The sequence below is a fragment of the Cibotium barometz genome, chromosome 21 (assembly GCF_041138505.1).
Source record: "Cibotium barometz isolate CiBa-2024 chromosome 21, ASM4113850v1, whole genome shotgun sequence".
NCBI classification, from domain to species: Eukaryota; Viridiplantae; Streptophyta; class Polypodiopsida; order Cyatheales; family Cibotiaceae; genus Cibotium; species Cibotium barometz.
The window spans coordinates 54,795,307-54,822,165 of NC_141066.1; the positions used below are offsets into that span (position 1 = coordinate 54,795,307).

The window sequence follows — 26,859 nt, forward strand, 5'->3', positions numbered from 1 at the left end:
CTAGTGCCAGAGCAGAGTTCTGGACTCAGGTTACAGATGCATTGCCAGAGGCCGCACATTGGTGTGTTGGGGGAGACTTCAACATGCTTGAGGACCCGGCAGATAGGGTGGGAGGCAGTCATGTTACAGTGCACGGCACGGAGCTTGCAGCTTGGGACCGGTTTTGCATGTCACTGAGGATCACTGATGCATGGCAGCATGGGGCTTTCTCCCGGTCTCAGGACAGTCTTAGTTTCTCTCGGTCGGATCGCCGGCAGGGAGGGACTAATCTATCTCGGATTGATCGCTTTTATGTGGGCGATTGGTTAGGGGAGCGAGGGGGCTCCGTCGGCATTCTTGCTGGCACCTCATTTTCAGATCATGCGCCAGTTATATTGACATTGGAGGAGGGGACACGGGAGCCCAGCTTGCAGTTGAGGATCCCAGAGAGGGTACTTGCAGATCCCAGTCTCGCTGAGGACATTGAGAGGATCTGGCATGATAGTCAGTGCTCTGACCAGGATGCAGTGGGCCAGTGTGCCCAGGGACTCATTGATCTTAGCTCTTTTCTACACGCTGCAGCTTTGACACGACTGGGAGAGATTCGCGAGCGAGAGCAACGGCTGAGACGCAGCCTTGCTTCGCTACAGCGCCTTCAGGAGCAGCAGCCTGCATGTGAGTGGGTGGCGTCCCAGCTGAGCCAAGCACGCCAGGAGGTTAGAGAGGTAGAGGAGCAGAGACATGAGTTTTACTATCGTCGTCAGGCCTCTCAGTGGACGCAGCTTGGTGATAGAGTGACTGGGGAGTTTTTTGAGATCACTGGACCCCGTCATGCGCGAGCAGGAGTTCGCCAGCTTGGTAGACCGGATGGATCGATAGCTACTGAGATCGGGGAGATCAGAGCCATTGCCACTGCTTTTTATAGTGACCTGCTTTCAGCGGAGCCAGCCACTGAGGATCGAGATGTTTGCAGACAGACTGTGTGGGCCCATGTGCAGAGGAGGGTCACAGACCATATGCGCACAGTTCTAGGTGCGCCTCTGTCAGAGATTGAGCTTGCCGAGGCCTTGAGGGTCCTGCCGCGACATAGTTGCCCAGGGGAGGACGGACTGACGCCGGCCTTTTTTATGCGCTATTGGGACCTTTTGGGGCCAGGCCTCCGCAGGGGCTTTCAGCATGTTTTGGACACTGGGGTGATGCCGCAGAGCTTTTCAGAGGGCTTGATCTATCTTATCCCCAAGGGGGAGGGAGTATCGGATGACATTCGGCATTGGAGGCCTATTACGATCCTCAATATTGTCTACAAGGTCTTAGCAAAGGCCTTGAGTTTGAGGATCCAGCCCTTCCTGGGGGAGTTGATTCATGCTACTCAGACAGGATTTGTCAAGGAGCGCAGTATCCTTGACAACATCTTTACTTTCTGGGAGGCGACGGCCCGAGCTAGGTTTCTTGGCGAGGACTTGGTCGTGATGCTTCTCGATTTTGAGAAGGCATACGATAGAGTTGATTGGGGATTCTTAGAGGGCACTATGCTACGCCTGGGCTTTGAGCCAGGATGGATCAGAGGGGTGGCAGCTTTGTATTCCACAGCTCGCAGCCAGGTGCTGATTGCAGGAGGTCGGGGGCCGAGTTTTGAGCTGACCAGATCAGTCCGTCAGGGGTGTCCTCTCGCCCCTTTACTTTTTCTCTTCTTTGCGGAGGCTATGAGTATGTATTTGACGGCAGAGGAGGTTGGTTTGAGAGGACTTCAGCTCCCAGTCCGGGGGGAGGATTTGCTTGATGCTGAGTTTGCAGACGACACGGGCTTATTTTTGCATGGCCAAGAGGCCAATCTTATTCGGGCAGAGCAGTCGCTCCAGGTTTTTAGTGCAGCTTCGGGAGCATTGATCAATTGGCGCAAGACAGTGGCCTTTTGGATCAGTAGTGCTCCCACTCCGGCATGGAGCCCGGACCCCGGTTTTAGATGGATTCCTCCAGGCACAGCAGTGCGGTATTTGGGATGCCAGATTGGCCTTGATTTGTCACCTGAGCAGCAGATTGCCCCGCTTCTTCTGAGCATTCGGAAGAAGCTATTGTATTGGAGTACAGCTCGACTATCCTTGGCTGGGAGGGTGGTGGTGGCAAATCAGGTGCTGTTAGCAACTATGTGGTACATTACGTCTTGCTGGATTTTCTCGAGCTCTTGCATCAGCCAGGTACAGAGGCTGATCAGGAACTTTCTGTGGTCTGGGCGGGACGGTCAGCCAGCTCGGGCAAAGGTTGCATGGGCAGTTATTACACTTCCGCTGGCTCAGGGCGGTTTGGGCATTATAGATCCAGTCGATCAGAGTAGAGCCTTATTGGGGAAGCTTATTGTTCGGGGGTTGCTTCCAGGCGCTGAGCCTTGGAAAGAGCTCCTCTTGCAGCGACTGCAGGCCCGGGCGCCTCCTGCAGGGGGTACTTGGGCACCAGAGATTCGCTGGATCTTCATAGAGATGAGGAGGACAGGCCTTAGTAGAGGATGGGAGGACAGATTTGCTTTGAGTATCCTGAGGGCTTGGGAGCTGCTGAGACCGGGGCTCTCCCAGCGGCCTCCTTCTTGTGTTGAGGAGCGGGCCAGGCAGCCGCTCATCTGGAGCCCAGCGGTTCGTACAGAGCAGGGTCATATGCTGGGTTCTCGGCCTCGTCTAGCCTGGGGACCTTTAGCGGCAGGCCCAGCTCGTAGTTTTGGAGACTGGCAGGCTTTCTGCAGTCTACCAGAGGAGACCCAGGTGGAGAGGCTGAGTCACTTCAGAGGGGGGTTGATTATGCGGGATGATATTCAGGAGGCACTTACAGAGGAGTGGTTCACACCTCTTGAGCCAGTGGCCCCACGGTGGATGGGAGCCTTTACACAGTTGGAGATCCTGATTGCTGTCAGAGCTAGCACTGAGGATGGCAGATGCCTCTATTATGAGATTCAGGATGAGGGCAGACTCCAGAGAGTGGAGGTGGAGTCGCCTTTGGTTGCAGAGTGCACCTTTCAGAGGATTCGGGTAGTGGCTGCCACTTCTCGGAAGTGGCATATTGACCCCGACCCTGCTGACGTGCTCCCGGATTGGCGCATATGGGCATATGCAGCGCGCCCCTTGGCCCGGCTACAGTGGGACCCCGGGGAGTACGAGTGGCATGATCCTTATGCATCCCTTGAGGCCACAGAGATCACCTTTTTCCAGTATACTGTTCGGCTGGGACGGCATATTTTGACGGCGAGGAGGACGGTTTCTCCAGCGGCAGCGGGGCATTGGCGATTGCAGGGACTATCACAGGAGTTCCTGGAGGATTTCTGGGCTCGGCTCTGGGCTAGTCGACAGGCCCGCAGGATCTCGGCTTTTCAGTGGCTGGTCGCCCACAGGGGCTCAGCAGTTGGCACTTGGCTTGTTTACAGCGGTCTTCCGGCGGCCTGCGTCCGATGCGGCCACCCTATGGAGACACAGAGACATTGCCTTTGGGACTGCCCTCACGCACAGCAGATTTGGCTGCGGATGCTGCGTATTCTGGCCCCCCTCTCTCCAGAGGGTATGTTTACGTGGGGTGCCGCTGCTTGGTCGACTTCGTCAGGGCCTGCTATGGGCTATGAGATGGAGCAGGGCAGTCAGGCCATCAGATTTATTAGGGGCCAGCCTCGCCTGGTTCCGGCACCGGATTTCTCGTCCGCCAGTTGGACACAGGAGAGGGATTTACGATGGGAGCTCCTCAGCAGCCTCACCATCTGGTTCACCTGGAGGGCCCGGTGCTTTTCGGCCTTTGAGGGGAGATTAGAGCCACCAGCAGAGACTGTTCGGGAGATTTGGCAGGAGTTGATCCACACCCTGCGAGGACAGTACGACCGCATCCGGGGAGACTCGGATGAGGCGATCTTACGGCGCCAGGCCTTTCACACCACTTGGCGCTGCGGCCCGTTCTACACCCTACACACGGGATCCCCCCGTTGGCACTACAGGCCACCTGTTTGGCTCTTCCCCCCCCCTATTGTATGATTTAGCCGCTCAGTTCTTTAGACTGATGCTTGTATTTTGCAGCACCTAGGGAGAGTCTCCCGGGCTGCCATGATGTATTCACTGCTCTTCTCTCTTTTAGGAGCAGGAGAGATCTCTTTTGTAGCCCTACGGGCGTTTTTTACATAACTAATGAAAGGATCTTTTCTCGGAAAAAAAAAAGAGATCATCATCACAAGCTGCTGTACAACGAGCGCAAGAGAGAAGAGAGAGAAAATCTGCAGTCAACCAGCAGAGAAGAGAGAAAAACTCCAAGAGGGATGCACATGGCAAAAAGAGAAGCCCCCAGCTCCTTTCAATGAAGTCGACTAGCTATATTTGAAGTGCTTTTCCCCTTTTTGTGAAAAATAACCATGTTGGTCCAATATAACTACTTTATGCTTTTCTTGGCTTGTACTCGAAGTTTTAGCCCAAAAATATCAACTTTATGCTTTCCTTGGCTTGTACTCCAAGTTTTAGTCCAAAAATGTCAACTTTTATGCTTTTCCTGGCTTGATGCCCAAGTTTCATCTAGGCGCCTCCTTTTTTCCACCTCGCCATGCCCAAAATAATAATATGTCCAACCCGTCTTTAATGATGTGTGAACAAACCGACTTGTAAACATTATAAGTCACTTTATTGAATAAAATCCCATGCTACTCATGTTGTATGGCCATCTTTTAGGCCAAACCATGCCAATAAAATGCTCTAGCTTTCTTCTGTGGAAAATCCCCGTTCACACCTTGGTTTCGCTCCGTGTGAGAAACACTGGTCAAGACTGGTGAAGGGACCAAATGGTGACAACCAACCTAGATCTCCAATAACTATATCATGACTCGAGGGTATAAAGATTGATGCGGCTAGAGATTTCTTAGCAAATATGCAAGAGATGCTAGGTAGTGCGCGGGAATCTATCATAAAAATTGAATGCTAGGTGATAGTCTAGGTGTCATTATTTGTACATTAGTTAAGTGCTAGTTATGAAAGCTAAGTTAAAACCTCTTAGGTAAAATGGCAATTTACTGAAAACAATAAGATCTACATATTTCTAGAATGATAGACAACACCTACCTCCTTAATGAGGTCAAGGTGGCAATGCCCTATGGAGCTGTACATATTGATGTAGGTTCTTTTGTGAAACTTAGCGTTTTATTTTGTGCAAAACACTCTTCTCAAGCTTGAGGATTCTCCAAGTCTCAAAAATTCTACATCGTTTCTTCATTAGCCTTGTGATTAATTAGACTTTACTTTGTCTTTTGCTACAGAGCAAGAGAGACTCTGGCAGCCCTTGGTCTCTGAACAGTGGTCAACTATGACTGATCTCCCACTCCCACTTCTGTGGATGGAAATGAACTCGCCTACATCCTCATCTGAACCCCCCGCCACCCCACCCCCCACCCCACCCCCCGCTGCCTCCCCCTCCCTCCTCAGTCTTCTCATTGTTCCTGCTTCTTTTGAGGAAGCCACCAAGAAGAACCTCTGTGAAATGTACAGCTTTCCCAGTAATGCTTTTCAAAGCCGCACCTACCATACAGATGCTGACCACTTGGTGGTGGCAGCCACTTCATGGCAACACTACTGGAGAGGGGAGTTATTTCACAACTCATTGCTCCACATGCAGGAATATGAGGGATTGCAGATCAATGATCCTCCCTCAATCATGTACCCTGGTTCCACATAGCCCACAATTGTAGTACCCCCATTTATAGTGAGTATCAAAATTGAACAGCCCAGATGCCCAGGAGCCCTGGTTTCACATTGGAAGGAAATCCAAACAGGGATTGGATGCCAAAGGACAAAAAACTGGGAATCAGAGCTGACACCACATGCTTATCAAGCTTGACAAACACCGGTGGGAATTAATGGTTCAGGAAGGAATTTATGTAGGTGTGGGAGCAGCGCACAAGCCTTGTTTTGGGCACTTGAGGCAGCCAAAGGCCCACCCAGGTCAATGGCCCTTGTGTAACAAGCCAACCTGACCAACCACCAATTTTGCTAGATCACCATGTTAGAATCAATGAATATGAAACATTCGAATTAAGTATCTACATTTCATAACCAATTATACAAGGTAAGGCACAAAAAAAAAATGTGTACCCTTTGTGTTGTTATGGCTCGCTTGTCTTTGGTTCCAGCTATACCAAATGACTTGGGCTGTCATTTAGGGATTGAGTCATTCAAAGGTCCTCAAACTGAAAGACTGGTAGCTACAATGTATTTCTGTCAACCTGAACACAAAAGCCTCAAAAACTGAAAGAGTTTGTATGCGCACAATACCTGCATACGAAGCATCTTTCCCAAAACCATCAAAGCATCTTGTGTATCTTTGTTTTCTTTGTAAAGGTGAAACCTATAGAAATCACAACACAACGCTTCCATTAAAAACTGAATCTTAAAAAGAATATGCAAGTTATGGACAAGGTGAAGAATTTATAAGAATGTTAATAGTTGCTTTACTGCAAGTATTTTCCGTGTTGTGAAGGCCAATTTTCGGCTCCCCTGCTGTCAAAACCTTGTCCAACACCATCATGCTTCTGCTGCTTGCTTTTGCCCCAATTTCCTCGAGAGTCCCTCATTCTCTTTCCATTATGCCTTCCTCCAGTAGCATTTTCACTTAAAAATCTCACACGGACACACTTACTTTTCGAATCTGGCCCGTCTACCGTATCAGTAACCAAAAAAGGAAGCCTGCCCTTGAAAAAGTTGTGAACTTCCTGCATTATGACCCAATAAGTTGCATGAAAACTATGACACCATGCTTCAATATAGCTGAAAAACAAGTTGTGAACTGTTGGATGCTCAATAAGGGAATTTAGAGGGCAAGGTCAGTGCTTGAGGTGATCAATGTGAAGAAGAGGGAAGGCCAAGGGGGTGCCCCAAGACATTAATTTATGCCTTAGGGTGAAAGCAAATAAATCAATGCCTTGGACATCCCCTAGGCCTTCCCTCTTCACATGGTATACATCAAGCATCAGGAAATGTGCTCGGTAAACCCTGGGCTTTCCGTCTTCACAATAGCCACCTCCCAGCCCTCTAAATTACCTGCTTATGCATCCAGAGTCCCATAGATACAGGACATGCAAGATACACAAACAAAAACTTGCCGTTCGATGTAATTTATCTGAATCTGGAGCTAACACAATAGGAGCATTCTCATCCTTTTTTCCTTCAATAATATCATTCAAAAGCCCTCTCAAAAGCTCCGCATCACCGTCTTTGGATATTGATTTGAAATCCTGAATATGCTTTTCCACATTCAGAGAATTCAAGCCTTGATCTTCAGGTGCCTCCTCCTTTGAACCATCTAAAACCTAAACAAGAAAATAGTATCGAATCAGCTGCCCAATGCCTCATTGGACAATGAATGAGCATATAGAATTGTAAAGTGAAGGGCACCTCTTCTGGAGCATCTAAGCAAGCTAGATGTACCACCTTCCCCTCACAATCAACCTCATTGACAATGAAATCAGCATACCTGCTACCGAAACAAAAAAAGATCAAAAACAAAAAATATGATTCCTTTGAAAAGAAACTCTAAAAACATAAATAGAAAAAAACAATGTCACAGGCAAAACCTGATAGAGGCAAAAAAAAGGTGATGCTAACATGGCCAGTTCAAATCTTATCATGCTAGATAGAAGCACAACCACAAGCCAGACCTTAAGCAAGATAGAGGATGGACAGATTGGCCAGGCTACAGCCGCAAAAGGGCTAGGCTCATTTTCAAGAGCCTATAGAAGCAGGCCAGGAAGCTAATCGGTGGCTCACTCTAGTTTTACGATCTCCAGTTATGAGGAGAAGTATTTTCACGTGGACCTTAAGGTACCAGGCATTTTTTAAACACATTTCAAAATTTCATAAAACTGTGGGAAGTTTCAAAAACATTTGAGAGGGTTTACATACCAGAAATATGCCAGATTTGGCTCTAATATACTTGGCAAAACCTGTTGTTACCTATATCTGTAGGTCTAGACACCTGGACATGTCATTAAAAACCATCTGCACATCTTCCTGAATAGTTAGGACATCTCGACATCTTTTAATGTCCGCGGGGCGGGGGGGGGAGGGGGAGGGGGGAATCAATGTCGAGATGTCCAGGGGGGGGAACCAATGTCGAGATGTCCAGGGGGGGAACCAATGTCCGGACATCATTAAAACATGAAAAAGAACTCACAAAACATTAAACAAAAACATGAGTAAAAAAGACATAACAAGATAGAACTTTATTTCCTCTTTAATAAAAGTGCTGAGAAAAACTTTAAAAACATTTGAAATGTTTCGTAGGTTTCATACGGGTATGCTATGGTACGAAACACAATTTGTGGCAACTATGATGTGGACACTGGACGGCAATTCAACATGCCACGTTTGATCCCTAGCCATGAAAGACAGCTCTAGAAACTTTGAAAACAAAGAGTTATCCTAATGGTTAGAGCTCACCTCTCCCAATGAGGAGATCACGGGGTTCAAAACCTCTCGGAGGACATTCCCTTGTAAAACGGATTTCATATGGTCTAGTGAGTATCCCATGCAGGTGGGCATGGTGGTCTCATCACATCTACTTGTTGGACATCATGTAAAACTCGGCTGGTGCACTCTTCATCTTCATATGTTGCAACCATACAAAAATAGCCTGTGATCCAACTCTTCAAGCACTGAATCAGGGATATTGGGTGCTATGGACATCATTGATTACGACTTATCTTTTACACAGATTCTCCCGACAACTATGCAAGATCTTCACTACCACCGGCTGGTCCCAGCTTGTCCACTGCCTTAACTGTCAAATTTTTGGAGTTGTGGCAGACCTTGTGGTACCTGGAAGTGGCGTGACTTCCTCCAATTCCACAGGCAGCGAGCAGGTCTTTTTGGATCGTCAGTATGAGTGTTTCCCCCTTGCTCTAATGGAGGACAGAAAGTCATCACTTAAGTTATGTAATGGAGCTGCTAGCAGAGTTGCACAGCATAGTGTTACAGTTCTTGAGTTAAGATCTGTGTTTTCCATTTTATATACTCATTTCTGTTTTGGTATTATAACGTAGCGTAGCTAAATAGTCTCTCTTCTCCTTCTATATACTCCTTTGTGTTTCAATTATGCAATGAATATAGCACATGGAGAAAAAACACTTCCAAATCCGGGTGTTAAATTAATAAAACCGCTCTCCCCTTCATAAGCTTCTCATTAAGCAGACTTGTTTAAAACAACAAGGCAAGCTAGTGTTCAGCCTGGTCAATTTAACTAGGCAAGGAAGGAGATATCTTTAGTTCACGAACAAGTTCTACGTTGTACTCATCTCAACTTCGCAATAAAGCAATTAAAACCACAAAGTAGGGACCCTGCAGTGGGTTCTTGGGACCCAATGGAGTGTCCGGTGTATCTATCTCTCCTCTCCTCTCAATGTTTGCATGTAAGCCCAATGGAGCATGCAGTAACAGATTCAACCACGTGTACAAGAGATATAGATAGAGAGAGAGAAATGAAAATGAAATGAAATGTTATATTAACGTCTTCAAAAGGCCAAAGTGACCTATGAGACCAAAGTTACAACCATGTGACATCTGATACACTGTCTAGAAAAGAAAAGAAAGAACTGAAGGTAAGTATCTAGCCCTACAATACATCAGTAGGGAGCATCCGGAAGAAGCAGCAACTAGGGAGAGTGGGAAGCTAATGCTACTAGTCAAAATGGGGTACATGAGTACATGGATACATGAATACATGAATATGGGGGAGTACAAAAGTGACAGTGAGTACAACAAAATATGGCTGGAGTGGTAATCATCCTAGGAGCTCTAGCATGGGTCTCTGCCAGATGGCCTGGATATCTGCCATAGTGAGATGCCTGGTTGGACGAGCCCGATGCCTCGCAATGATGCTCTGAATCCTCCAGTGTAGGCACCGTCTCCGATGTGAGGATCTACGAGCCCTCGAGCGTCTGGATCTGCCCAACTGGATAGCTCTCTCAACTAGAGTCCCACAGGGTGCCCACTGTTGGGCTGTCGACTGTGTCCTCCCGGGTAGTCCCTCTAAAGAAGTTAGTAATCTGTCTCTGTGTGGACTCCCTCCAGTCGGGCGTCAGCTCCTGATAATGGACTCTCTGAGCCTGCGGATCTCCAAGAGATAAAAACCCAAGCATCGCTGATCACAATAGTCCAAGACTCCAGTGGTCCAAATCCCTCTCTGAAAAGGCAATGGTAGCGCCCTCGAATCTCATAATATGCTGTGCAATGACAGATGTGCTCCTCCGTCTCTGGCTCTATCCAACAAATCTGACAAATCCTGTCCCCTGGAGGTATGCCTCTAAATCTGCCTGTCTCTATCTCTAACTGATGTGAAGAGGTGCGGATTTGCCCAATGGCGCACCTCAATCCATGAGACAGATGGGTATCCATGTAGCTCGGTCTAAGTATAAAGCCATCCTCAGTGGTGCGGAGAAGATGGTCTCTATAGAAAGCCATCTTCGTCCCCAACTCCCGTGAGGGCTCTAGCCATGTCCTCCTAGTGTCCAACTGAATGAGGTCCTGTCTGATGACTCTACTAATCTCAGAATGTGTCAAGGTGAGAGAGGGTGCCTCCAGAGAGTACTGGAGGGGTGGAAGTCTGTCTAAACTGAACCCATAGAGCTCAAACCAGGATGCTATCTGCGCATACCAACATGAAGTGTCTCCCTCCATGGCTAGCTGATGAGAGGACTCTAAAGCAAGTCGTGCATACCAGTGTCGGGAAAGCTCCCACATGCTATGAATGAAGGACACTGATCTGGCAAGAGCCTCGACTACGATCGGTGGTGCTCCCATCTCGGCTCTGATAATCTCATGGAGTACCGAGGCCTTAGCCCGAATCATCCTGGAGATCGTGGACACAAGTGGTCTCTCCATCGATCTCCATCCATCGTATGTGCGTCCTGATCGACTGTGACGATCTATGCTAGGCCCCCAGATCTGTACTCCATATAGCATAGCCGACGTGACCAGCGTGTCAAAAAGCCACAGCTTAGTGCGTGGCTCCTGAAACTGTACCTGTGGCACATCCTCTCTAGACCTCCTAGTGCTGCATATCCTCTAGTCAATCTGGCCTCTGCTGCCCCCCTCATGGAAGATGTGGGCCCAGTGAACACCACTCCAAGATATGTGTATGAGTCAACATACTCCAGTGTCTCCTCCCCATATGTGAAAATAGGCACTGATCTCCAGACCCACTGAGCTGTAGTGTTAAACAGCATAACCTTGGTCTTACCAAGGTTAACTGAGAGCCCACTGTCCTGTGCATAAGCATGTAAAGTATCCAAGTGCCTCTGCATACCCTCTGGTGAGTCTGCTATAAGCACAATATCATCAGCATATAAGAGCAAAGGTATCCAAGTGCCAGCCAACTGGGCTCCTCTGTCCCCTCGTGTCCCAATATAATCAGAGATCTCATCAATGTATAGTCCAAATAGAGTCGAAGAGAGCGGGCAGCCCTGTTTCACCCCTATAGTGGAGTGTACTGGCTAGGAGAGACCCTCTGAAGTCCGCACCTGCCCAACTACTGTCTCATAAAGTGACATAATACCCCAAATGAGCTCACATGGAACCCCCAAGTCTTGTAGCCTGCGCATCAGTCTAACTCTGGGCACTGTGTCAAAGGCCTTGCGGAAATCCACAAAGCCACAGTAGATCCTCCTCCCATGTGCTCTACCCTCCTCAATGATAGCCCTGAGGGTAAAGATATGATCCAAAGTAGAGAATCTCCTCCTGAAACCGGCTTGTCCCTAAGCTCGGACCCCTTGCCTCTCTCCGCTCAAGAATAGAGGCATATAGCTTGGCCAGCGAGTGACCAATCATAATGGTGCGGTAATTAGTCGGCAGGCTCGGATCTCCAGACTTGAGTACCAACACAATCGTGGAAGTACTCCAAGTCCCAGGAAACCCCTCACACATGGCTCTTTTAAACATGAGAGCTAGCAAGTCTACAATCATATCTCTAGCATGTATGAAATGCTCGGCTACAATGCCCTCATGATCCTGTGCCCTCCCTGTATGCAATCAATTGATGGCCCTCCTCACCATCTCTGTTGTGAAGAAGGTAGAAGTGGGTGGGCAAGGCTCTGGAGGGTTCGGTAGTGGTGGCTGCTCTCGTACTGTGTAGAGGGAGGCTGCATACTCGCCCCATGTATCTGGAGAGGTAATGGCCGGAGGCGGGGGGTGCTCTCTAAGCAATCTCCAAGCCTCCCCGGAATCCTGACTCAAAAACAACTGATACATGTCTCTCTCCAGCCGAGCTAAGAATGCTCTCTTCTTCCACCGAATGAGGCATCGGAAGATGATGCGTGACTGTCTATATGTAGTAACACCTGTGGCCACCTCTCTCTGTAGCCGGGCTCTGAGCTCCCTACAGTCATCATCATACCAATTATTCTGGGGCATGCTCCCAGGACGTGGTCGTACTGTGGGCTGCGTGTGTAGGAAGGCCGTCGCTGCAGCTGTATGTAAAGCCTCTGTCAAGATCTGTGTGAGCTCTGCTAATGGCCTCTATGGATCCTCTGCACTCAACAAGCTGTAGATCTCTGCAGTGTATACTCCATCAGTCTCTCTACTACAGAAGGTATATCTCGGGTGATAGGAGGGCTGCCCAACCTGGCGGGTACTGTAGTGGAAATCCACCATAAAGGAGAGAAGTGCATGATCCACCGTAACTCCGATGGGCCTAGGGCCAATCGCAAAATCCTGGATACTCAAGATGAAGGTTGGCGAGGCTAAAACATAATCCACTGTGCTGGCCCCATGTCTGTGTGGAAAGCAAGTAAAGCCACTGGCAAGTGGATACCTCTCTAGGCCATTTAAAATGGCCAGCCCATGTGCAGTCCCCATCTCCAAGAGGTATCTCCCATACTCAGTACACTCCACCTCATCCTGTGATCTCCGGGTCAAACACATCTCCTCCACATCTCTCTCTCTCAACATCTCCTCTGAAGTGTCAAAGAAGGAGGTCTGGTATACTGAGCCGTTCGAGCATTAAAGTCCCCAAGTATGATAACATCTCCCTCCCTGGAAAACTCCCATATGTCCTCATCTAGAATCATATATGGAGATTGCCCCTTGGGCGCTGCATAATGAGATGTGCTGGGTGGAAAGTAACATATAGCAATGTATAGGGGTCTACCCTCATCTGCCCTCACTTTGACCCACATGTACCTCGCGCTCTCATCACGGCGCATAACATGGATGAGTGGCTGAAGCTCCTCTCTAAAAAGAACTGCAACTCCTCCATATCCACGACCACCATGCTTCGAACGGGCCTCCCGTCTACAAGTCGTCTCCCATCTGTATCCCGCCACTCTCGGTAATGTGCTGCCTGGGGCCTGATGTGTCTCCGAGTAGAAGATGATGTCCCTATCTCTGAAGCTGTCCTCAAAGGCCCCCACATCCAATCTCAATGCTCCGTTGCAATTCCATACTGCAAGTCTCAGACTGGTCCCATAGGTCTCGCACCGTCAAGTGGTGCATCTCTCTAGTATCACCACTCTGCCTCCTCTGTAAAATGCTAGCTTCCCTTTTTCTCTGGCTGCCCTAATCTCCGGCGCACTCCCTCATATGTGCTAGCTGTGCCAAGGTGAGGTCATCTCCTAAAAAGATGCCCGTTTTCTTAAGGGCGGAGCGCTTGGCCAAGAAATCCTTCTTGGCCTCCAAGGTGGGAAAGCGTAAAATGAGAGCTCTCTCCTTCAAGCTCTCTCCTCCATTCTTGTCTTTCTTGCCCACTCTCCAAGCCCCCGTGTGTGTAGGCCTCGAAATGCCCATGCGTGTGTATAAATCTTTGGCTTCCTCCTCTACATTGTCACCGTCCTTAAGACCCGTGATCCGCACATGAAGTTCCCTTGTCTTTCTTCTTTGTTCCTCCTCAATGGTTAGGTTGATAATCTTCGAGGTAGATGTGCTTTTGGCCTCCTTGTTCTTACCTTTCTTGACCACTTCTATCCATTTCTCCATTTCATCTACTTGCTTTTGTGTCTTCGTGAGCACCTCCACCCACGAGGTCTCCCAGGCCTCCTTTGTTCTTACCTTTCTTGACCACTTCTATCCATTTCTCCGTTTCATCTACTTGCTTTTGCGTCTTCGTGAGCACCTCCACCCACAGAGAGAGAGTAGGGGGGGAGAGAAATGGGAATAGGGGTATCACAGAGTACACCATGCTGAGCGGGGAACAGACCCCGCCCCCTTTTTGGGATTTTATTTCAAGAACAATCCACGGGCTCTTCCAAGCCAAGACCAATACAATGAATGAATACAATATCAAACAAGAGTGCCGATGTCGAGGTCGGGCTGAAGTCCATGTCGAGGCACAAGATATCTGATGATGCCGAGCTCACCACGAGGATGACCCACAAGAGTCTTACATCGGGCTAGTACAAATATCAAAATCTGAATCAAGTCTGATGCTCTCCAATACTCACAAAAGTCTCTACACCCAATCTCGACAAGAATCTTGAAAAGGCACACACCAAGTTGGTGATCGTAGGGCTGTACAGAAGCTAGTTTCAAGGCGGCGGAACTTTAATGGAGGCGGCGCTCTGAAATGATGCAACAGGTGCTACTACAGTGGTGGGGCGGTGGTGGTGCTCTTAGATGGCGCAGGCGGTGCTGGGGACTCTACGCAAGGGCGACAGGCGGCACTGCGCTTGCTGGCGCTCCTTGCGGCGGCGACTAGAGGCAACAGCAGTAGCAGAGGTGGCTACAAGCGACAGGCAACTGATAGGCGGCGCACGACAGCGTTACTGGAGCTGGAGGCGCAGGCGCACAGTCGGCGTGAGCAGCCTACACCAGGCGTCACATGCACACAGAATGAGCAGCTTCAGGCGACGCAAGGGCTGGTTACAAGGGATGCTACATAGCAAGGCGGCACTCTTGTCAAAAGTGCGCAGCGGAAAGCGTGAGACATAGGCACAAAGAGAAAGAAATGAATCTGCATAATAATGAAGAAGCAATGATACGAACAGCCCTGTGCAAGGGGTGGTCCCCGTAGGTGAGGGCACAATGAACAACTACTCCCGTAAGGGAGGACCCGGGCCTGGAAGCCCCTGTCAAGGTGTCTACAAATGAGTAAGAGCTTGGCCTTATATAGCCCCTACTGGAGCTGGCCGACTTGCTCTAAAAAGGACCCACGACTAGCTAATAATAAACATGTGAAAATGGGTGGCCAACCCTACAACCAAGGGCCCTGACCAGAGGGAAAAATATGGTGCTGCCCGGGATAAATCTGGGTACCCCTGATACACAACTTGGGCACACTACCAAGAGATGAATAATGCTAACACCCCCTCTCAGATCCTCGGAGAGAAACTGGTCCAAGCAGCTAGAAAAGGAAACCTCCAAAGCAAGTCGAGATGTCGATCTGCTCCCGCCTCTGCCACTTACTCCAAGAAACAGCTCCCGATCAAGAAGTCCAGCAAAATCCAAAAAAGAACCACCAGATGTCCATATCTCCAACCCAATCTGTATCACACCAGTCCACACAATGTGGTGCCTCTTCAGCCCCGGAAAAAATGTCGTCTGACTCTAAGAAAAAAAAAATATGCTCCTTAAAGAACACCGCCAAACTGTCTCCCTGTTGGCACCACCTCTAGACACCCTAGAGGCCCACAATGTCTACATCAGCCCTCGTACTCGAGCCTCCCACTCTGAGCTTGTTGAGAACCAATCTCCAGATACTAGATTTACGGATCTAAATGTATCCCTCGGTCCAAGAATGCCTCTCTGTCCTGCTAACACTTCAAGTGGAAGAAACATACCTCCAGCACTGTAGCTCACAATCCTGCTGGCACCTGACCTTTAAAACTTGTATCCATAACTCATTGTCGCGTGATGGGACTACTACTCACACACCCCTATGAATCACCCAGTCACATGGCAACACCCCCTGCGCTCTTTGGTGTTAACTATGGCACTGAGCTCAAGAAAGCTCTCCAACCAAAACCTGGCAACCCCAGCTAGCAAGCTCCCAACCGACTAGTCACGTGTCCATGTGGAACCAACCATCCACAACTCATCATCCCAAAGCACAATCTCATGTCAATCATCTCCTCCAAGCTGCTGCTCCACTGGCACCTACCTATACCCAATGAACCTATACACCTGCCATGCATCCTGTTCCCATCTTGCAACTGCGCAAGTACCTGTGAACCTCGATAACAGCTCTCATCACCAAATGACCTAGCCTGCCTCTGCATGAATGCCGATATCAACCTGTACACTAAGCTCCCAAATCAATGCTCATCCTAGGGATGAAGACTCCTATGCCTATCATAGTAGCAGGAGAACCCCGTTTCCCCCATTGGGAACGGTGGAACGCGTTCCCCCATGGCCAGCATGAAGGGAACGATGGAAACAGGGGTCAGAAAGGACGAGGTGGTGGAACATCCGTGGAACGCCAAGGAACGACCGTGGAACGCCGGTGGAACGCGAGATGGAACGCTGGGCTGCCGTTCCCCCACGTGAGAACGATGACGTGGATTTTTTTATTAAAAAAATAGAAGCCCGACGCCCGTACTGTTGTCGCTTTTCGAAAGTCTGACGCCCGTACTACTGTAGTCGCCAACCTGCAGCCTGCCCGTCACCTATGGGCCGTGGCCCTGTAGGCTGTACTACTGTCGCCTGCAGGCCTTGCCTGCCTGCTTGCCTACCCGTACTGTTCTGTACCAGGCAGTACAATCGCCCCAGCCTCCACGCCCCAGCCCTTGCCGTGTACATACTACAGTGTACACTAGTGACTACATTCTACTACAGTCTACGTAGTACAAGTCCACAACAGTAGTACACTCAAGTTCTCAACATTGTGCCTGGTACCAACCTGCAAGCAACAACAGTGCAACCTGCCTGGGCCCTATGCAACAGAGTGATCAAGACTCAAGTTCAACAGTTTACATCTTTAGAAGGCAAGGCAGCAAGCTTTTCTCTTTCTTATCTCTCTCTTTCTTTGTTTGAACTTTTGGTGTTTTAAAAATTATATATGTCACAATCTGGACTGCACAGTCTCTCCCCATTAAACAATAGACAAAAAAAGGACTCATTTCTCTGTAATGGTTAACTTTGAAAGTCTATTCAACTTTTTGCCCGAATTTACAGAAATCATGGCTTACTCGGGTTCAAAGCGATCGGCTTCGAATGCTACTTGGTGGGACGAGGTTGAAAGGCTAGAAAGGTATTCATCTAAGGGAGGTGCAACACGATGGAAATGCAAGCAATGTAACAAAGAGAAGTCAGGAGGAGCTAACCGTGTGAGAGCACATCTATGCCATGTAAACAATGAAAAAGCACAAGTGAACAAATGCCCAGGGACAACACCTGAAATGCGTAGAGAGGTTTTGGCAAAGTACCCAAGTGAAGAGGAGAAAGCATGTGCACGAAAGAAACCGGCAATTGATGCATCTTACTTCAGTAGACATGGGGAAGATGTACACTTGGGAGATGGACAACAGTATGGAGGACTTGGGAGCTCTGCATTTTCCCAAGATTCGCAGTCTATGGGTGCAAGTTCCGACAAGCAGCAAACCTTGGGAGCAGCTTGGGATCCCCGCAAGAAAGAGAGGGTAGATGCAACTGTTGCAAGGTTCTTTTATCATGATCATGTAGCATTCAATGTTGCCAGGTCTCCATATTTCATTGAAATGGTCCAAGAGATTGCACGGTATGGTCCAACATACAAGCCTCCTTCGTATGAGACACTACGCACCACCTTGTTGCAAAAGGAGAAAGCTGCAATTGAATGTGCTTTAGAGTCTGTGCATGAAAGTTGGGCAAAGAATGGTGTGTCACTTATTGCAGATGGTTGGAGTGACACTCGAAAAAGGTCCATTCATGGCATGGTTGCTTATTCTCGAGGAAGAATGCAATTCATTTCCTCACATGATGCTTCTGGGACTGGAAAAACTGCAGATCAGCTTGTGGAAGAGTGAGCCGAAGGTATTGAGAAAGTTGGACCAGAGAATGTTATTCAGTTCTTCGCTGATGGTGATGCAACAAATAGAGCAGCTGGTCTTAAGCTTGAAGACAGGTATCCGCATATCACATTTAGTCCATGCTTTGCTCATTGTTTGAGCAACTTATTGAAGGATGTTGGCAGCTTGCCATGGGTTGATCCACAAATTCAAAAAGGCAAGGAGATAATAAGCTTCATTCCAAACCATCAGTTTATTTTGAATGAATTCCGCAAGAGATCGCCCAAAAAGGATCTCTTGAAGTACTCAGAGACACGCTTTGGTTATGACTTTCTCATGATGAAGAGGTTATCCAAAGTGCAATTGCCTTTAAAGCAGTTGGTTGTATGCAATGAGTGGATGGGATGGGCTCTTTCTCGGTCAAGAGCCGGCATAGAGGTTGCAAGAACCATACAAGACTTCACATTTTGGGATGAAGTCAACACTATCAATGCTATGATGAAGCCGATCATGCGCTTGATGCGGATTGCAGATGGACGAGAGCCATGCATTGGCAAGGTTTATGAGGGGACTGACCGAATGATCGAGAAAATAGGGGAAATGGACTTGTCTGATGAGAAATATACAGAGGTTCGAGAATTATGTGAAGCACGATGGAATGGTTATCATTCTCCTATGCATGCTGCTGCGTATGTCTTGGATCCCGAGTTCCAAGGATGTGGACAAGAGGCCGATGATGAGGTGATGGATGGTTGGGAGACAGTGCTTTCTAGGCAGGTTCGTGATGCAGATAAACGAAGGTTGGTGAAAGGCCAACTTGGATTTTATTGCAGCAAGTTGGGAAGGTTTGGATCGGCTGATGCACAGAGAGATATGTTTAAGATAGGGACTGCTTTATGGTGGGAGGATTATGGGGCTCGTACACCACAGCTTCAATCATTGGCAGTAAGGATCTTGTCTCAAGGTGCAAGCTCCTCTCCGATTGAGCAACTATGGAGTGTGTTCGGCCATGTTGCATCCAAGAAGAGGAACAAATTTGGGACAAAACAAGTCAATGACTTGATTTTTGTAAGTGCTAATTTGTGCTTGCTTGGTGATATGGCTTCTCCCAAACCAAAGAAGTTATTATTGCTTGATGAGGAGTCCTCGGATGATGATGAGACACATGGACTTGCAGATCCTGGTCAGGATGGGATTGAAGATTTGGATGCTGCAGATGTTGGTCTTGATGATATGGCTTTCTTGGATGACATAGATGATAGTCTCCTTGATGGCATCACTCGCAGTAGCCATGCATGACATCTCCTTACTATTTGCATGTCACCTTGAGGCTTGGACTTTGGACTTGGATTGTTTCTTTTATCTAGGCTGTGCCATGTGGGCCACATTTTGTGCTTTTTGCCACTTATGTCATGTATGATGTGGGCTAATTTATTTTGACTTGTGAGATCTGTTCAGTGTTAGTATCTAGCCATGCAAATTGTGGTGCACTAGACTTTAGTGTGTCTCTGATTTGGTTATATAAAGGAGCATTGTATGTTAAGATTTATTGTCATTTCTAGGAATTATCTAGGTCGTTCCCCGTTTCCGTTCCCCCTCGTTCCAGTTCCCCCTTTTTCCCGTTCCCGTTCCCCTAGTGCTTTCGTTCAATTCCCGTTCCCGTTCCGTTGCTACTATGATGCCTATTGTCACGACCCTGTGTTTTTCTCTGGACAAGCTACAGTGTGCACGGGGACATGGTGGACAGTGTGAACGGCATCAGATACAGTGTGCACGGGGACATGGTGGACAGTGTGAACGGCATCAGATTTGAGTTAAAAAGGAAGCCCATGTGTGGACAACCCCAAGTGTGAAGGGGGGCCAAGTGATTAAAGTCTTCTCTCATAACCCATGGGGACAAAGGGTTTTGGAGGGGACAAAGGTTTAAAAGCCTTTAAAAATAAAAGAACCCTATGTTAGGGGAAAACGTGGCCCTTATGCTATTTTGGGGCCACGTGTGTGCTTTTGGAGGGGACAAAGGTTTAAAAGCCTTTAAAAATAAAGAACCCTATGTTAGGGGAAAACGTGGCCCTTATGCTATTTTGGGGCCACGTGTGTGCTTTTGGAAAAAAGGAAGGCTGGCCGGCAGCATGGACTCCAAGGTGAGAGGGAAGCTTTTCTGAAAACAAGGCATACAAGCTAGTTGCAGGGCTGCTCCTCGCTTCCTCTTGCCTTTGGAGACTGTAGGAGGTGCAGAAGAAGAAAAAGAAGAAGATTCAAGGAGTAGATTCAAATTTCACAGACTTTGGCTGTAGGTTCTGCAGAAACAAGCAAGAGGTGTTTGTCACTTTGGCGTGACAGTGTGGCCTATTGTGCATGATGATTGTTTTATCACCCAGATGCATTGGAGGGCCATTGTTTTTGCCATATGGGGTGTCTTCGCTCATAAGATGCTTTACTGTGCCATTGAGTGCAATCGAGGACGCTTGCCATTTTTCAAGAGGGGGGTATGTCACGACCCTGTGTTTTTCTCAGGACAAGATGCAGGTGTGCACGGGGACATGGTGGACAGTGTGAACGGCATCAGATTTGAGTTAAAAAGGAAGCCCATGTGTGGACAACCCCAAGTGTGAAGGGGGGCCAAGTGATTAAAGTCTTCTCTCATAACCCATGGGGACAAAGGGTTTTGGAGGGGACAAAGGTTTAAAAGCCTTTAAAAATAAAAGAACCCTATGTTAGGGAAAAACGTGGCCCTTATGCTATTTTGGGGCCACGTGTGTGCTTTTGGAAAAAAGGAAGGCTGGCCGGCAGCATGGACTCCAAGGCGTGAGGGATTTTCTGAAAAGAAGGCGCATACAGGCTGGGCTGATTGCAGGCGTGGGAGAGAAGCATATGCACAGAACTGGCTGTTGGGTTGCGCTGGGATATACACTGCCTGAATATCACACACGCATGCTTTTTGGGGAGAGAAGACTGGCTGGCTGCTGCGCTACAGAAAGCACAGGCGCAAACTGAACCTCTCTCTCTCGTGGCTTTTGGAAGGAGGTTGTCTGGCTGCTGCGCAACAGTACACACACGCGCCTATTGAATCTCTCTTTCCCCTTTGCTTTTGGCAAGAAGCTGGCTGGCTGCGCTGCTGTCCATACAGGCAGAGCTGGACACAAAGGCGTCGACTGTAGGAGGGAGTGCAGGGCTAGACAGCAAGTTTACCCACAAGTTTTCTCTCTCTCTCACGTTGAATCAGGTGCTGGACTGCAGGCATATGTGTACGGACAGGTACAGCTGGTACAGGCGGCTACTATACGACAGCTGATACAGGAGACAGCTACACACTATTTGGTACGGGTGGTTGCTGGTGTCGACCTGTTCGGATAGGTGGTTGCAGGCGTGTGCTTTTTGGAAGATGCCGTGTTTTTTTGCAGAAAGGAGGGGCTGGTTTTTCATGAACATAGACATCATGATGATGGTGTTCAACTGATGGAACTTTCAGCTTCTCTTTGCTTTGGGTTCGGGACTGTTTTGGGACAGTTTATGGGCTGTTTTTGTTTGGCTGCAAATTCAGCTATGTGCTTGGGTTTTCGGCTGCAAGTACAAGGTCATTTGGTTATGTTTCTTGGCATGAGAGTGATACAAGCTCGCATGGCTGCGTGCTCATGGAGCAGATTGTTTTCTCTTGCTAGAAAGGAACAGTGGGACCTACAGTTATAGGCATCTCTATGTTGCCAGATGTTTCATGAGGGAACAGGTAACTAGATGTATGCCGTTGTTGGCACTGTTGTTGAATGGTGCCATGAATGGTTCTGTATGGAAACAGGACAGAAGTTTCAAAGGGAAACAGGCCTAAGGGTTTCTTGTGGAAACAGGTCGTAGGTTTCTCGAGGAAACATGTATTTGGGTTTCTCCAAGAGATAGGTCACATGCAGGCAGAAGGTACAGGAATGGACACATGTATGGTACAGCCTTGCTACTGATTGGACAGGGGACAGGGAATCCATGATAGAGATGGATAGTACCCTTGACAGGTAGAGAGGGTTGGTACAGGTGTGTCGACTGTATGGTATGCTGTGTTGTGATACGAGTTCTCTTTTGAGAGAGAGTTTGGGAGTCTGTGTTGTGATGCAGAAGCACTGGATGTGTCAGGGTGTGATGCTGTTCATAGTGTGAGAGGCTATTGATGGTTGTGGCAGCCCTGATCATGGGAGAAAGCTTCTGTATGCAGACTCAATGTGAGAGAGTCTTTCGATGTGAACAATGGCTGGACTTGTTTGTGGATGCCAAGTGGACAAGAAGCCATGATGCATGTTCTTTGCAGGCTTCAGGGGTTCTACTGTGACGGCTGAGTTTCCAGCCTTATTGTAATCAAAGCTCTTATAATCAATTAAAGAAATACCGCAAGGGACGCCACTACGATTTGGGGCCAATCGATGTCTGTGTACTGTTTGTAGGAGCACTCTAGCTCCCCCTGTTTGTTTTCCTTTTCTAGGTCCTCGATGGCGTTGAAGTGCTTTGTGTGCGAGTGTTTGTTTCACCGCCCGTCAGGCCGGTTTCACCTGTACCCTCTAATCCAAAAGGCCATCTGCCTGGGGAATAGGAGTGGCTCACCTTGCCAAGTAACCACATCCCCCTCTCAAGGTGAACACCCTTAGAACCTAAAGGAAACACCTGTATACCAGCAAAACTATGATGAACTGGCACAAACTCATAGACCCCCTCTGCTATCGAGAAAGGACTAACTGTCTTCCACACACCTCGAGGATGTGAATCCAAGTGTGCACCCATGAGTCTGAAAACTCTGACAAAGCAAAGATTGGCTGAGTAAGGGATCAAGGCCATGTGGAAAGGCACCATTCCTGGAAAAAACACCTGCCTCCACTACCTCCAAAAACGCAAATGAGATAATGCAAAAAACACTGCTGTAACCAACCGACAGCCGGGGAATAAGAAGAAGAGAGGGAAGAGGAAAACACAGCACCTTCAGCACCTCCTCTGGAGAAAAGACGCAGCCACGCTGCCCAACACCTCCTCTGGAGAAAAACGCTGCTGTGCTGCCCAGCACCTCCTCTGGAAAAAAACGCAGCCAGGCTGCCCACCTTCAGAGAAAAAAAACGCAGCCATGCTGGCTGCCCTTCACCTGCTCACAAGGGCAGAAAACACAGCCAATAGGGTACCTACTCTGGCCACCCCAAACCTGCAAAAAACGCAACCAATAGGGGCTGCCCCGTACCTCCTCCAGCCGCCCTAGACAAGACCAAAACGCTCCCTCCTCCTCTGTAACCAGCAGTATCAGAAAATGCAGAAATCCTTCTCTCAGAAAAACCTCCAGAACACCTTTTGTAGAAGAGCCTACACCCGGTGCTCTGATACCATGTCAAAAGTGCGCAACAGAAAGCGTGAGTCTGTCATGTGCACACACATGTACATGCTAATCTCAGGGGCTAATCCTAGAGGCAACATTATAAAGACTCACTAGAACCAGATGTTTTGGAGCATGGAGTGCAAGTTTAGACAAGGGATGGACTGGAGTGGACTCAAGGACCTGTCGGCTGCATGGAGAACAAGAAAAGACTGTGTCGGCTGCATCAGGCAGGTTAGAGTTGGCATTTATTGTGTTTGGGTCCAATCGGCTGGCCGACCAGCAGTCGGCCAGATCTCTGGCTGTCCAAGGCCTATAAAAGGCAGGTTTTGCTCATTGTTTTACTCATTCAACTCCTTGTTGAGGTGGGTCTAGACATAGACTAGGGTTAGGGTTTGTTTACCTTTTCCAAAAGGCAGCCCATGGCTGCAAGGGATTATGTACCTTTTTGTACCATATGAAATACTGAATTTCCAGCCATCTCTCTCTCACCATGGAGGACATTGAGGATATCCGCCATCGACCGATGAGAGACATCTTTGGATAGTGATGTATATGATGCTCGCCTCCTTGAGAAAGTCGACGATGTCCCAACAACAGAACCTTGTAAACCGGCTTTGGTCTTCAGACAAAACCAAAGGGTGCTGCAAAACAAACACTCGCACACAAAACACTTCAACACCTTTGAAGACCTAGAAAAGGAAAATAAACAGGGGGAGCTAGAGTGCTCCTGCAAACAGTACATGAACACCGATTGGCCCCAAAACGCAGTGGCGCCCCTTGCGGTATTTCTTTAATTCATATAAGAGCTTTGAAAATGTACAACACAGCCTCAGAGCCCAATCGAACTGAGAGAGAGGAATGCCTTCATCTCCACCCCCAGCCATACAGCTCAGCCATACAAAATCAAAAGACTCTCATACAATGAGTCCTGCATATAGAAGCTTTCTGCTTTGTTGCTGGAGTTTTCCTTCCCATATGCTATCCATTAGGAGCTCCTAGTACCTTACTTTTCCTCATAGTTGTTTCAGTTTCAGTTAGTTGTTTAGTTGTTTTAGCTTTTCTTACACAGACATTGTATCAGATCCACCAATTGTTGTAACCTTTTTGGTCTCATAGGTCATTTTGGCCTTTTGAGGACGTTAATATATCATTTCATTTCATTTCTCTCTCTCTCTACTCTCCCTTCTGTCTACGTTTTTGCATCAGCATGTTCTAGATGGTGTTTAGGGCTAAAAGAAGCATCTCAGAGCTTCCGCATGTAGCAGAGACATAGGCAAAGAGAGAAAGAAAACGAATCTACATAATGATAAAGAAGCAATACAAATGAGTAAAAACCTGGCCTTATATAGCCCCTACTGGAGCTGGCCGACTTGCTCTAAAAAAGACCCACGACTAGCTAATAATAAACATGTGAAAATGGGTGGCCAACCCTACAACCAAGGGCCCTGATCAGAGGGAAAAATATGGTGCTACCCGGGATAAATCTAGGCACCCCTAATACACAACTTGGACACACTACCACGAGATGAATAATGCTAACAGCTCCTAACTAAGGCAGGCGCAATAAGTGGAAGAGGGCGGAGTTATTGAGGCAGGGCGGCGGCGCACAGCTGATGGTGGCGGCGCTGCTCGCAGACGTGTGCAGCGGCCGGCAGAGGCACTTCCTCACAGGGCTGGGCAGAAGCAACAGCGAAAGGCAGAGCAATGGTGAAGATAGGCGCTGCAGAGGTGGAGATGGAGGAGTAGGGCGGTGTGAGGAGGTAGAGAGGGAAGTTGTGATGATGAAAAATCTTCAACAAGATTACTCTTGTTCTCCACAAGGTTAAGCTCCAAACATTTCTATGCTTCTCCATGAGGGTACAAGCTTCTTATATACTAGATGGGGGTCCTTGCGTTTTGTCGTGCCTTGCTTTTGCTTTTCCTCTTTGCTTTTGCTTTTCTCTTTAAATATTATTAATAATAACCAAAGTTCTTGATTTGTGCTTTTATAGCTTCAGGGCCTTGCTTTTTGGCCCTAGAGAGCTTCTTTTTGAAAATGCGGTTTTCAGCTTTTTGATCCAGTTTGATGTCCTCTTTCCAATGGTGCCCTCAGCTACTGGTCAGCATAGTTTGACTTTTTGCTTTTTCTTGCTTTTTGACCAAGACTGGTGCTTTTTCCTACGCCAACCTAAGGATCCCTGTTCCCATGTGTCCATCAACATGTCCAAGTGTCCAAGCATGAGTTCCATCATGTGAAAAGAGCTCAGAGAGGTGGCCACCCCTTTTTCTAGTAATTTTCTGGGATTTTTCCCAGCCTTTCTGCCATTTTCCAGTTGGTCTTGTCCAGTAGCTCCAGTCGGCCTGTTTTGCAGCTCCAGTCGGCCAGCTTTCCCCTACTATAAATAGTGGGTGCTGGCCTCTCTTTTCTCATTCAGTCTTCTACATATTTTGCTCCCTCACTTATGAGACTTGTAGTGTCTCTTGCTTGGGATTGTTTTGCTTCAGTATATTCAGCATAGTTTTCTCCATCTCTCTCTCTCTCTCTTGCACTCTCTGTTCAGCACATTCTAGTGCCACTCTGAGTCATTGGGAGTGAGTAGGAGAGTGATTAGCACTTGGAAACACTCTTGGAAGCTTGGAAAACACCCTAGCAAGTTGGGTATGGCTATGGAGAGCTTGGAAATGGAGAGAAATGGTGGAAAAACAGAGTTTTCAGCCTCCAAAAATCCTCATGAAGAGAAAACACGAATTTCTCTTAATAAGTAAGTGAATTGGGGTCCAATCAGGTGAGAGGACATGGGGAGATGCCCATTTATGAGTAAAAGGGAGGATCAGGTCCTGGACATTGAGTCTTGTCCGCCTCGGGACTTCAGTGAGTGTGAACTTGGAAGCGGTCATAATTTATAAGTGACTTTTGGGCGCCCAAACTTTAATGAAGTGGGAACGCACTCACTTATAAATATTGGCTAAGTCCTAAGGGCTATTTGAGCCTAGATTGGGTAATACTTACCACCTGTTCACATGCCACACAACCATGTCAGCAGACAGTTTCACACGCACGGTTCACGGGCGGGCGTCCCCTAGCCCGGAACTACACATAGGTCATGCAGGCATGAAAACAGCATGCAATGTCATTTGCAGGCAAGCACATAAAGATGCTATGCAATGCAACATTGGCATGAGCGATTTCCGTTCATGAAACCATATAATACCAGGCGTTTCCAGGCAAGTATATGCGATACCAGACCCAGTGGAAAGCCAATCCTCCAGGCGTTTCCGGGCATGTACACAAAGGCACAAGTCCCAACGGAAAGCCAAGTCCTCCAGGCGTTTCTGGGCATGATAACATCAAGTCCCAGCGGAATATCATATCCAACTATACAGCATGACGCGTGTCAATCACCTGCATAGGCATATTCCATAAGCCATGGACACCAATCCAATATGTACATAGTGTGAAAGCAAGAGTGAACCATTTGGGTGGCCAAATGGTGACATTCCCCCTCGCTTCTAAACAGGTGTCCGCAACTGAAATGCATCCAAATATGTCTGAAGTACATGCGGGCAATCTTTGAAGAACTCTTCATCTACCCATTTAGCATCAATGGGAAGATAGTTCTTAAACTTCACAAGGTAACGCCTCACAACTTTGCCTGCAGCA

The 26,859-nt window shown here is 48.1% G+C and overlaps 1 protein-coding gene and 1 pseudogene across 4 annotated transcripts in view; both read right to left on the reverse strand.

Annotated features, from left to right (window-relative positions):
* Positions 1–26,859, reverse strand: part of LOC147627375 (Pseudouridine synthase family protein) — a 95,537-nt gene that overhangs the window by 40,571 nt on the left and 28,107 nt on the right. For 3 of the 4 annotated variants that reach the window (XR_015268487.1, XR_015268488.1, XM_086816024.1), the window contains exons 2-6: positions 7,371–7,449; positions 7,079–7,285; positions 6,432–6,688; positions 6,252–6,324; positions 6,072–6,128 (exon numbers count right to left, since the gene is read on the reverse strand). Coding sequence is in view for 2 of the 4 variants with exons in the window: in XM_086816024.1 (XP_086672150.1) it covers positions 6,072–6,128; positions 6,252–6,324; positions 6,432–6,688; positions 7,079–7,285; positions 7,371–7,449 (673 nt within the window). In the remaining 2 variants the exon portion in view is untranslated. Of the gene's footprint in view, positions 1–6,071; positions 6,129–6,251; positions 6,325–6,431; positions 6,689–7,078; positions 7,286–7,370; positions 7,450–8,414; positions 8,525–26,859 lie in introns of those variants that run through there. The other variant, XM_086816025.1, reaches the window with a different exon arrangement.
* LOC147627377 (uncharacterized) lies at positions 13,448–13,973 on the reverse strand (annotated as a pseudogene).